This window comes from Prunus mume, linkage group LG3 (genome assembly GCF_029339155.1).
Source record: "Prunus mume cultivar Tortuosa linkage group LG3, ASM2933915v1, whole genome shotgun sequence".
NCBI classification, from domain to species: domain Eukaryota; kingdom Viridiplantae; phylum Streptophyta; class Magnoliopsida; order Rosales; family Rosaceae; genus Prunus; species Prunus mume.
The window spans coordinates 9,106,325-9,119,741 of NC_142700.1; the positions used below are offsets into that span (position 1 = coordinate 9,106,325).

A 13,417-nucleotide genomic window follows, 5' to 3' on the forward strand; every position below is an offset into this window, starting at 1 on the left:
ACATGTTTGGTACTTTTCCATATATTTCAAATGTCTAAGCAATTTGGTGAAAGACTCAATTCATCAATCGAAGTCGTTGAAGGTAAAGATTGCTACCAACTTGTAGAGCGGAACATATTCATAACACCTTCAAACCAATTTAATGTGCCTAGAATTTAATATAAAAATAGAACCGGATCTTTTATGATAAAACAATAGTACCGGATCTTTTATGATAAAACAATTTAATACATAAAAGGTTTTCTCATTCATATATAGATAGATTATAATTTAGGCACGATCCACTACCACTAGTAATTAAAAAACAACTTGGTGTGCTGTTTAGGTTTGATTTTCTTTTTTGTTTGTGCGAAACACGCAAGGATCTATCTTTCTATTATATGTTTGAAACGCGCAAAGACCTTGACGTTTTGATCCACTACATAAACACCTTTTTCTTTTTTGTACCTTTATCTTTTGCTTTATCTTTTTATATTTTTATCTTCTTCTTTGAAACGTGCAAAGACATATTTCTATCTCTAGAGGTCAATTTGGCCTAATTCAACCCAATAATTGGACCTAGGTGGTTAAGATGATGACAATATCAGTGTATGATTTGGATAGGTAGTGAACTCCTATTAGGCCGTCGGCACAACACTAATAACTATTACTAGTCCTAAAACCGTATGGTAATATGGATTATAGGGTCCTTATGGAAATATGGATGTGGTTGATCAAGTTTGGAAGGAATCTAATCTTTGATAATTTTAAAGTTCTCTATATGGAGTGTAGTGAGCAAATTTAATTTTTATTTTAAATATTTTTTGTCCTTAACAGTAATTATGTACATGGGTAAAATAAATTATTCATATTAAAAATTAATATGGGATCAAAAGAGCAAATTATGGAGTTCAAATAAAATCATCCTTAACTAAAATTGCATGTGTATAAGCTACAAATAACTGTTATTTACTAGACATAAAACAATATGGAAATATTGATGAAAAATATGAAGAGCATATTGATGCCTTAGTGTTGTTAGCCACCGTGCCCGATGCGTGATATTATAATTTTTTTTTATTTTATATTCTTCTAGGAGACTTCAATATCGTGATTATTCACAACAAAGTGATTAGGTCTTGTTTGAGATTTTTTTTGTTTTTTGTTTTTTTTTTTGTTGTCAAAAACTTACTTCACTTTAAAGTTAAGCAGTTTAAGATGTTTAATAAAAATAAAATATCTCGATTATTTTAAATACAAATTTATATATATAGAAAAATTATATTCGCCTATTTCTTTGATCACAACTAGATAATTAACTTTTTGCAGAAGAGAAGAACGGTTAGGGAGTTTATGAAGATGAAGAATATCAACCTGGTAGGCACCTAGTGCAAGTCCTAGTAAAGGCAAGCCAGTGCCACCATGTCAGCCCAGGGCCAGGGGTTGTCGCGGCAGGTAAGTTTCTGGCTGGGGCCAGTCTTTCTCGAAATTGGAAACATTTGCAGGCCGGCCCAGACTGAACTAGGAGTAGAATACTAAAGCGGAGGGGCGGAGTCCATGAACGTTTAGAGTGGTCACACCTGACCCTTCTCAAATTTGGCATATCTTATAGTTATCTCTATGGTTGTTCTGCTTCTCTTTTCTTTATTGGCCATGGCTATTTTACTTATTGTACGATCATGTGGCTCAATTCATTAAGGCATTAGAAGGTTAAGATTGCTAGTTATGAACTCCAATTGGTAGAGCAGAACATATTCAAATGCATCGATTGCATCGTTATGGACTGAGCCAGCTGCGTCTGGCAAATTATAAATTCAGCACAAGCTTTTAGTCCAAGAAATTGAAATTTGGGATGTGATTTTTCCATAAGAGGTGGTAATAAATGGGATAATATGGCAAAACCATTTTACACTGATACAAACCAGAACTCAGCACTTGGATGAAAGGATAGTTGACGTTGAAGATTTTAATCGAGTTGAAAAACAATATACATGCTAAAGTTCATATGAAATACAGTATGTTTAAACACGAGGATGGTCCATTTGTTCAAAATAGTTGTTCAATTTAGATCGTAATGAGTTGTTCAAGTGTAGTATCTTCTGGTCCTCTACAGGAAGAAGCCGGTTGGAACGATAATACCTTGGAAACCATGTGCATTGTTGGCCTGGATTGTGGATGGGAATGTCTGCATGCAATTGATAGCCTTGCAATGGTTATGAGTTCATCTAGAACTTGAGGCGTTGGAGGGGGAAGGCGTTGGTCCAGTACATCCTTGAGCAATATGTTTGCATAGGTGGTGGATGGAAACGAAAAGGAGGAGACAAAATCGCCTAGCTGCTTTCCCAAAATCACTTCCAGTGCCAGCACTCCAAAGCTATAAACATCACATTTCTCTGTTACCTTCATTGTGTAAGCTAGCTCTGCATACAAATGAAAGAAGAGAAAATCATCGATATAGTTATATCTAGACTTAATAATAATAATTTTTTTATAATGAAAAGTTCTGTATTTTAGTATTTTACCTGGTGCTACATATCCATATGTGCCTGCAAGAGCAGTCCAATTCGAAGAGTCTGGATTCAAAAGCTTAGCAGTGCCGAAGTCAGAAACACAAGGCTCATAGTCACAGTGCAGCAAAATGTTGCTGCTTGTTATGTCTCGATGCACAATTGGTGGTGAGCAATCATGATGCATATAACACAACGCATGAGCAACACCTTTTACAATTCTCACCCTTGTGCTCCAGTCCAATTTTTCAGCTTCATTCTTGTTGCTCAAGATTGCAGCCAAGCTACCTGTTTCCAAATACTCATAGACCAAAAACGAGTGTTGGGCACTTGAACAAAAGCCAAGAAACTTCACAATGTTTCGGTGTCGTATCTGAGTTAAGGCCCTTATTTCATTAAGGAACTCCTTCCGAGATGCCTCCTCACCATCAAGTGTTTGATGGAATTTCTTCACTGCAACAATGCTGCCTGATGGGAGTTTTGCCGTGTAGACGCTTCCCTGTCCTCCCTTCCCGATGCAATGAACGACATCAAAACCATTGGTTGCTTCCATGATTTCTCCATACATTTTTCTTCCGTCAAAATTAGATATTGAGAAAAAGCTTTCGTGCATATTGCTCCGTTTGATTTCCTGTTCTTGCTTTCTTCTACTTCTTCTTCCAATCAAAACAAATGCCAGGAAAGCAAGTAAAAGTGTTCCCAAGATAGGGAAAATGATTAAGAACGCCTTCTTTGAGGTATGCTTATGCTCCACAGAATGATTGCAGGGTTTTAGTCCTCCAACGTTGCCACACAATCCGTTATTCCCTTCCATTCGAGCATTTTGAAATGCTTTGTTGTTGGGGATTGGACCCTGCAGTTGATTGTAGGATATGTCGATGCGATACAGGCCATGCATTTCATCAATATTTGTTGGAATGAGACCTGTAAGATTATTATAGGAAAGATTCAACTTCTCCAAGCTTTGCATACTGCTCATTTGTGATGGTATCTTACCCTCAAGTGAGTTATGACTTAGATCAAGTTGGGACAGATGAACTAACTTCCCCAACTGAAATGGAATTTCTTGACTGAACTTGTTGTTGCTCAAATTCAAGTAGTGTAATTTGAGAAAGTCACCAAAAATGCCTGGAATTGACTCTTTGAATTTGTTGGTGGACAAGTCAAGGTATTCAATATCAGTCAACGATCCAAATTCTGACGGTATAGGACCCCAAAGTTGATTGCCATTCAACATCAAATTCACCAAAGAAGTCAATCTCCCAAAGTTCTTTGGGATCACCCCGACTAAACTATTGGAAGAAAGATCGAGTTCATGAATTTGGGTTGCATGGCTAATCTCAGGTGGTATACTACCAGTAAGCTTGTTCCCCGCAATTCGTAGGGTTTCTAATTGTGGACACTGTCCCCAGAGGTGTGAGATCTCACCGTGCAAGTTATTGTGGCTTAGGTCAATGAATCTAAGATTTGGATAGGCACCAAAGTCATCAGATATATTGCCTGTCAGTTGGTTCCCTTCAAGACGAAGTCTCACTAAGCTCTTGCAAGTTTTCAAGCTTTTGGGGATTGAACCTATCAAGTGGTTGTTTTGTGCTGTAAAGTTTTCTAGGTATCCGCCTCCGCAAATATTTTGGGGCAAATGACCAGAAAAGTTGTTATTGTTCAATTGCAGCACAGCCAACTTCTTGAGATTCTCCATCTCTTGGGGGATGGGGCCAGAAAGTTGGTTTTCGCGTAGGAATAAGATTTCTAGGTTGCTCAAGTCACCAAGCGAAGAGGGGATGGAACCATTAAGGTGATTCTCGCTCAACTGTAGGTCCACAAGAGATTTTAAGTTCCCTATCTCTTTTGGAATTACGCCGGAAAGCTTATTTTCATAGGCATAGAGAAGGGTAAGGTTTGTTAGATTACCTAAAGATGTCGGGATTGAACCAGATAGATTGTTCTTATAAATGCCTAGATTCACTAGAGACTTCAAATTTCCAATTTCGGAAGGGATAGAACCAGAAAGTTGATTTTTGAACAAGTACATCATGGTTAGGTCTTTTAATTTTCCAAAATCTGGAGGAATGGGACCTGTTAAATTGTTTTTTTGCAGACAAAGCTCATTAAGAAACTGAAGCTGGCTGATTTCTTGAGGGATTGAGCCATTTAGTTGATTCTCATTTAGGTGCAGGACTTGAAGACTATTTAGAAGACCAATTTCTGGTGGGATTTTCCCAGACAACTGATTATGAGAAAGGTCAAGATAGATGAGTTTAGAGAGGGAACTGATCTGAGATGGGATGGCACCAAAGAGTTGGTTCAAGCTGAGGTCAACATATTCGAGATTAGGGAGGGACAGGAATGGAAATTCATATAGCGTACCTTGTATTCCAGAATTGGTGAGGTTGACCCTGTTGACACTTGCAGCAGTGTTGCATGAAACACCAGTCCAAACGTTGCATGGGTTTGTATTTACGTTTGGATAGTAAGCCCATGAGGTCAGATTATTTTTGGTTTCATTTTGAAAGGTAGCTTTCCATTTGAGAAGAGCCTCGGCCTCAGAAGAAGTAGCAGAAGCAAAAGCAATGTTTGGTGATAAGAACAGCTGGACATACAAGATAAGGCAAGCTAGACAGCATAATAAATTTGTCATTGTTTTTTGTTTCTTCATACAATTGTGTATGTTTGATGGCTTTATTTATAGCTATTATTCTACATGTACTGTTCCGTTTCCGCAATTGTGTACTTGAGACCTCCTGTTCACTACTTTTCCACAAATTTGGAATATGGGAGAAGACTTTGAAGCCGCCTCTGTTAAAGTCCGACTTATAAAAGCAATGTTTGAATTTTGTGGACGCAAGGTTGACCTCACCTAATTTGGCGCTGTCTTAAAACATTCAACCAACCCCAACCACACTCTCTAATTTGGAGAGTCATAAATGCTTTACTTCTAGTTGTCATAAATGCAGTACTTATTTTTTAATTTAATTACTGATTTTAAAATAAGATTTTCATATTCAAATAATGAATATTGCCAAATAATTGTAAGTTTAATTGTTATTCAATTTTGATATTCTATGATTTTCTGCTTTGAAAGAATTGGTTAAGGATGTGGTGGTGGTACACTCTTCGTTCTTTTACTTTCATTTATTTTTATATTACTCTATTTACTTAGGTTTACAATGTAAATAAAGAAGTACCACCTATTTGGATTCAAATAAAAATACTAGAAAATCAAATTCCCACCAAATCAAAATATGAAAAATCGGTTTTAGTGCAAAATATGATTTAGGCTAAAAATGATGGCTCATTAAGTCAATATACTTCATACTAAAATCCCATAAAATCAAGTTTTCTTATTTGAAGTATAAGGAATAAAAGCCGCAAAAAATTATCTTGAGAAAATAATTATTCCAAAAAACCATTTTTCATACTTAGTCAATATTTTTACATAAAACTTTTTTTTTTCATGTATGATATGAATGCATGAAGGGACCTAATGTTTTTTTAGTTTGAGAAATTTTGATTTTTTCTTTCTATTGGGTTTAATGGGGGGAAAAGCTTTACAGATATTTGTTAAATCGCTACTCTTTGTCTATCTCTTGCAATTTTTCTTGCTCAGAATGTATTTGTCTATCCCTTTGTCGAGGACAATTATGATTGCAACCAATAAGCAATATAAATCTTGACATATGTGATAATATATACTATTTTTCGTATGTATTATGAGTTCGAATTTTTGATTCTTTATAATTTATAAGAGGCCTCCACACACATAAAATCCTGGCTTTACCACTGTGCATGCGTGTACTTCCTCTGGTACTTGCTCAGGAAGTGGCTAAACTGCTCCCAAAAAATCGGCTTCTCTCTAATTTATGTTGTTGTGTTTTGGGTTTAGCTGGACCTGGTTTAGAAAACTTGGATTGGGAGTTTCGAGATGACTTAGAGATTGAGGGGATTAATAGTCTGAATCATTTTAGAAATTGGTTGCTTTGATGATTGCTTAGAGAATATGATCGAAACCATTGGTTGCTTGCATGATTTTTTCATACCCTTTGTTGGGTGGCTCTTCCACTGTGGGCTATGTCAACTCACCCTTAGCACCAAAATGGGTGCTTCACAAGAAAAAAATTACTTCGCAATATAAAAATATTTTTTAAACTCTTAAATTATGTATGGAAATAGTAGTATGAAATAAAAGGTATTTCTAATTTGATATTATCTATTGGGAGGCGTTCAACATCACATCGTTTTTGTTTTCACCCCGAAATTTCTTAAAATCTGCTTCATGTAGCTTGGCGAGGAAATTTTGATGCATGGGCCTTATTCTTTACATTGGTCAACCAGCTGTAGAAGCTTTTATTGCTGGCGTGCGCTATTGGCCAGTGAATATAGCTTGTTCTGGTGTTTATCAGTGGTGATGCATACAGTAGGAATAGAACTTGCACTACTTAACCGTAAAGTTAACAGTCTTAATTTTGAATAAAAATTAAAAAAACTAAAATCAAAGAAAAAACACGAATTTAATTACTCTTCTTCTTTTTTTCTTTCTTGTCTGCCAAAGTTATAAAGGAGAGAGAGAAACTTGAATGTAGGACTTGGGAGCACACCAATGGCCTGGGCCAATCTAGCAAACACCTCATTTGTCCCACTCCAATTACGTAGTCTAATCGTGGTAATTTTATACTATCTTTTCTTTTAAAGTTTTTTAATTTTATTTTTCTAATATAATTTCAAATAAGGAAATGAAGTGGAGTTCAGCTGTGAAAGCTTAAGAACTTGACTATATTGAGTAGAAGATACACATTTTGACGTGGTGTATCCATTCTATTCTATAATTTCTCATTTGGACTGGAGAAGACTCTACACCTTAGTTAAAGTTAGTCTTGCATTTATTCATAGATTTGAATGCAAATTTTGAATTTTCTGGTTGAATTTAACTGATGAAATTGATATAGCTAGTCCAAAACTAATGACAGGGTGGACACGGTAACCCATCCTTGCCTATACTCACAAAAATCTTGACTAATTAGTTTTGGTTTACATAAGAGCATTTTCACCTATGGGGTTTTATCATGGCAAAAGGTCCATTGGGTTGAAAAAATCGCTCCACCAATGAATTCCAGCCCGGGCAGGGGACGTGGGCTCTGTCAAGACTGGGCAGGCCTAAAGGTAAGACCAGCCTGAGTTGGTGCCTGAGGGCGCTGACATGAGCGAAGAAATAAATTGGAAAAATATTGAAAAATAAATAAATAAAAATTCTGAAAAATTACCAAAAAATTCAGACTTTTTAAAATATAAATACCTGCCAATTTTTTTATTTATTAATCTCATGTGGATAGAGAGTTAGCAATGGATAGAGAGTTAGCAACTTGGATGCTTGGCAATGTTCATACTTTGTTTCTAGCTGTCAAAAATTAATGTACCCTATCAGAAACTTTACAAAATATATTAGAGTGTTTGAGATTACGTAAAAGCCTCACACACTTAGGTGGGCTGAAATATATTTATTTTTATATAAAGGGTTGTTCCAACATAGGCCCTTACAACTACTATATCATAGACACGTACCCACCTACTTTTAAATCTTTACTTAAAACTCAAATTTAAAATAGGTTGCCAAGTAAGATAGATTTGTGCTAGTATTATTAACTAAATTACAATACATGCCATCTACACCTTCATATTTATTTTCAAGCATGTCATTAACAACCTTAATTATAATTATTACTCCCCATTAATAGCATATCAATCACCTCATTTCTTTTGGTTGGCACTCCCTCTAACCCATTGGCAATTTCTAAAGTAATATATATATATATATATATTGGTACATTATTTACCCCCAAAAAAAAAAAGCCAGTTACTTTCGTAATTGACATTTCTATACATTTTTCATAAATTATAATTAGGTACATAATGATTTTAAAAAATATAGATAGATTATTTACAAAATAAAATATAGGTATTATTTACAATATAAAAAGGTTTTTTTTTTTTTTTCAGAAAACATGTACGTTGTATAATTGAAATTTGTGCACATTTTTCATAAATTAAAAATAGGTACATTATGTAGAAGAAAAAAAAATAGGTTCATTATACTAGATAAATTTTTTTACTAGGTACATTATTAGAGAAAAAAAATAGGCACATTATTTAGAGGAAAAAAAAGGTTCATTTTTTTAAAATTTTTTTTAAAACAAACAATAAATAGATTATCAAATTATTTTTCATAAAACAAGTAATAGGTACGTGATTTAGAGAAAAAAAATAGATACAAAATTTAGAGAAAAAATAGGTTCATTATATCAAGTACATTATTTAGAGAAAAAATAGGTTCATTTAAAAAAATTTCATAAAACAAACAATAAATAGATTATCAAATTATTTTTCATAAAAACAAGTAATAGGTTCATTATTTAGAGAAAAAAAATAGATACAAAATTTAGAGAAAAAGAGGTTCATTATAGTACATTATTTGGAGAAATATTTCATAAATCAAACAATAAATAGATTATCAAATTATTTTTGAACATAATTAGAATGTGCACTATTATTCATAAAACTATAATAAAATAGATTACTAGTCGTATAATTCATAAAAGGAAAACAACATAATTTTTTTATTAAATAAACCAAAACGTTAATCACCTATAGATTACTAATACATTAATGTTGAATTTAATATTTAATTTCAAATACATTTCTAAATTAATTCCTACATCCATTAAAACGATTTGGAGATCTTTCCAAATTTAAAGTGTGTCATTAGTTACACCCCCATATAATACGTTAACTTGTAAATAGGGGTAGTTTTGGAATTCGAAAAATATAATAAATCATATTTTAATCTAAATTAGGTAACTTGCTTACTTGGATCCTAGTAATCGGGTTTCATTTGAAAAAATTGAGTATTTTAAATAGAAAAATAAAGGAAAGAGTTGTAGGTGATTAAAAATAAATTTTATGGGTCTAAACTTAATTTAGTATTATATTATAAATACAAAAGAGTCCTCAGTGGTAGTGGTTGGTTTCCACTGATTTCATTATTTAAGGTCTGTGCGCACAAAAACCTTGACTAATCAGTTTTGGTTCACATAAAGGAAGGTGCGGCAGTGTTGTGAAACGCGCAAAGACCTTGACTAATGAAATCAGTGGAAATCACTACCACTTGTGCGGTGTTTACTGGCATTATATATAATAGAAGGAAGGTGGTTTGGGATTGGGGATAGGACAAGCGAAACTTTGTACCCGACTGGCTATCATAAAAATGGTTCCATCCAAAGCGAAACTTTGTAGCTACCTGATGAGTCTCTTCATCCTAATGTTGTTGTTCTCATCCAAAGCAGCGTTTGCCAGAGTTTCCCACTTTTCAGAAACCAGTTAGTCTCTTTCCCAAATAAACATATATATATATATATACATATATATATATACAGAGAGCTTCCATTGAGGGATCCCTCAAATAAGCTTATTTGAGGACATCCCTTGTAGGGCCCACTCCGGATTGTATTTCACTAATCCAAACCGTCTATTTTATAGATACACATTTAAAGATCATCTCTACAAAAAATCACTTGAATCCGATATCTTTTGACCATGCAATTGAGTTATTAAAATTTTAGTATTTTCTTGAAGCACCGTGTTCATTGATTTTGTAGGACACAATTGGATGTCGAAACGGTTTCCGATTTGTCTAATTTTTTGTAAGGATGATCTATGAATGAAGACCTAAAAATAGATGGTTTTGATCATTGGAAAAAATTGTAGGGTACCTAGGGCATCCTCAAATAAAATTATTTGAGGATGTATATCTATATATATATATATATATATATCTATTGAGGATCCTCAAATAATTTTATTTGAGGGACGCCTTTAGGTACCTACAATTTTTTTCCATGATCAAAACCATCTATTTTAGGTCTTCATTCATAGATCATCCTTACAAAAATTAGACAATTTGAAACCGTTTACATCCAATTGTGTCCTACAAAATCAATGAACTCAAGAAAGTATTAAAATTTCAATAACTCAATTGAATGATCAAATGATATCGGATTCAAGTGATTTTTTGTAGAGATGATCTTGAATGAGTATCTACAAAATAGACGGTTTGGATTAGTGAAATAAGGTGTCCTCAAATAAGCTTATTTGAGGATCCTCAATATATATATATATATATCTTCTATGTATGTGTGTTATGTTCGTGTTCAACGAAACTTAGAGTTTTCATCAAAAAGGTGTATTCGCATATATCTTTGATTAAAATAAGAGCAAATGACCCAATTGGCTCGGGTTCAACGTTTCCGTGAACGGGATAAATTAAATATCTACTGCTCCGGACTGAGCTAGCGGTAATAAAGCCGATGGGCGGTGGTCAGCTGACGCCTCTCATATTTGGCATATATAATATTTGTTTGTATGTTTGAATTTAAAAATTATAAACGAGAGAGAGAAACTTGAACCCAAGACTTGGGAGCACACCAATGGCTTGAGCGAATTCAGCTAACACCTCATTAGTCTCACTCCAATTAGGTAATCTAGTCGTGGTAATTTTATACTATCTTTTCTTTTAAAGTTTTTGAATTTTATTTTTCTAATATAATTTGAAATAAGGAAATGAAGTGGAGTTCAGCTGTAAAAGTTTAAGCACGTGGCTATATTTGAGTAGAAGATACACATTTTGACGTGGTGTATCCATTCTATTCTATAATTTCTCATTTGGATAGGAGAAGACTTTAAAGTCTTTCTACACCTCAGTTAAAGTCAGTCTTGCATTTATTCATAGATTTAAATGCAAATTTTGAATTTTCTTGTTGAATTTAATTGATGAAATTGATAGCTAGTCCAAAACTAATGACAGGATGGACATGGTAACCCATCCTTGTCTGTACTCACCAAAATCTTGACTAATTAGTTTTGGTTAACATAGGAGCATTTCCACCTATGGGGTTTTATCATGGCAAAAGGTCCCTTGGGTTGAAAAAACCGCTCCACCAATGAATTCCAGCCCGGGCAGGGGACGTGGGCTCCGTCAAGACTGGGTATGCCTGAAGGTAAGCCCAGCCTGAGCTAGTGCTTGAAGGCACTGAGATGAGCGAAGAAATAAATTGGAAAAATATTGAAAAAAAATTCTGAAAAATTACCAAAAATTTCAGAATTTTTTGTTATAAATACCTACAATTTTTTATTATTAATCTCATACATATAAATAAAATTAATCTCATGTGAATAGTAATTGCCCTTAGGTTGCCATGGTAATGGGTGGGAAAGCAAAAAAAAATTTGCTAGTGCAGAAATTATTCGCATGAACAGTGACCATCCTTAGGTTTCCATGGCAATATGGGTGGCTCTTCTTCTACGGGTTATAGTGGTATGAAATAAAAGACCTTGACTTTGTAGTTTTGGTTCACATAAAGGAAGGTGTGTGGGTTGTGAACGCGCAAAGACCTTGACTTAATGTAATCACATAAAGGAAGGTGTGTGGGTTCATTATACTAGGTAAATTTTCTTACTAGGTACATTATTAGAGCAAAAAAATAGGTACATTATTTAGAGCAAAACAAAAAAGGTTCATTTAAAAAAAAAATTCATAAAACAAACAATAAATAGATTATCAAATTATTTTTCATAAAACAAGTAATATGTACATTATTTAGAGAAAAAAATAGATAAAAAATTTAGAGAAAAAGAGGTTCATTATAGTACATTATTTGGAGAAATATTTCATAAATCAAATAATAAATAGATTATCAAATTATTTTTTAACATAATTAGAATGTACACTATTATTCATAAAACTATAATAAAATAGATTACTAGTCGTATAATTCATAAAAGGAAAACAACATAATTTTTTTATTAAATAAACCAAAACGTTAATCACCTATAGATTACTAATACATTAATGTTGAATTTAATATTTAATTTCAAATAAATTTCTAAATTAATTCATACTTCCATTTAAACGATTTGGAGATCTTTCCAAATTCAATGTGTGTCATTAGTTACACCCTCATATAATACGTTAACTTGTAAATAGGGGTAGTTTTGGAATCCCAAAAATATAATAAATCATATTTTAATCTAAATTAAGTAACTTTTCTTACTTGGATCCTAGTAATCGGGTTTTATTTGAAAAAATTGAGTATTTTAAATAGAAAAATAAAGGAAAGAGTTGTAGGTGATTAAAAATAAATTTTAGCAAAAATTAGGTAATAGACATAACTATCTTTACTAATTAGTATTTGAGACAAACAATATTTCTGTTTGGGCTTTAATACCTAGGAATGAAATTTTGTTTTGGATTTGGCTGAAGAGGAGGCCCAGATTCGTTGGCCCACCTTATATTAATAACTGAAAAGACAATTATACCCTTTTTGTTTAAAAGATTAATTGGTTTCCCTTTTTTTATTTTATTTTTATTTTTATCATATTAGATCTCTCTCTCTCTCTCTCTCTCTCTCTCTCTCTCTCTCTCTCTCACAATGACGACCACACCTTCACCTGCTATAGAATTCTTAAGCTGCTCATCCCTTCGGCCTTCACCGGCAACTCCAAGGTCTTTTGGCTCAAGATGAAGAGCATTACGATCACTATATTGCTAAGTTCAAGATCGGCGCTGATCACAATGACCAATCAACCCTATTTGATCTCATTCTGGTATGTCAAAACCCTATCTGAACTCACATAACGATTTGCTTCTTGGTCGCGATTGTAGTGTTTTAAAGATTATATTGCTTTTCTGCCTTCTTCCTTGAGAATCAATGTTCAAGTCCATTCAATGACACAAAATATTTTTTTTTAAAGGTGAATAAAGGGCAACGGAATTGGTCCCCTGCAGACGGTGGCAGGCCTGCGACGGGTGGTGGTGATGGCAGGTGGTCGGCGACGGTGGTGGCCGGCGGTGGTGTTGGCAGGTGGCGGTGGCGGGATTCCGGCAA

At 33.8% G+C, this 13,417-nt stretch overlaps 1 protein-coding gene across 1 annotated transcript; it reads right to left on the reverse strand.

Annotated features, from left to right (window-relative positions):
- Positions 1–1,914: 1,914 nt before the first annotated feature.
- Positions 1,915–5,160, reverse strand: LOC103325641 (uncharacterized). Its single transcript, XM_089049394.1, has 2 exons — positions 2,502–5,160; positions 1,915–2,399 (listed from the first exon to the last, which is right to left on the reverse strand). Exons 1-2 carry the CDS (start codon positions 5,140–5,142, stop codon positions 2,044–2,046), a joined length of 2,997 nt encoding a protein of 998 aa, XP_088905520.1. The 5' UTR covers positions 5,143–5,160; the 3' UTR covers positions 1,915–2,043.
- Between the last annotated feature and the right edge of the window lie 8,257 nt (positions 5,161–13,417).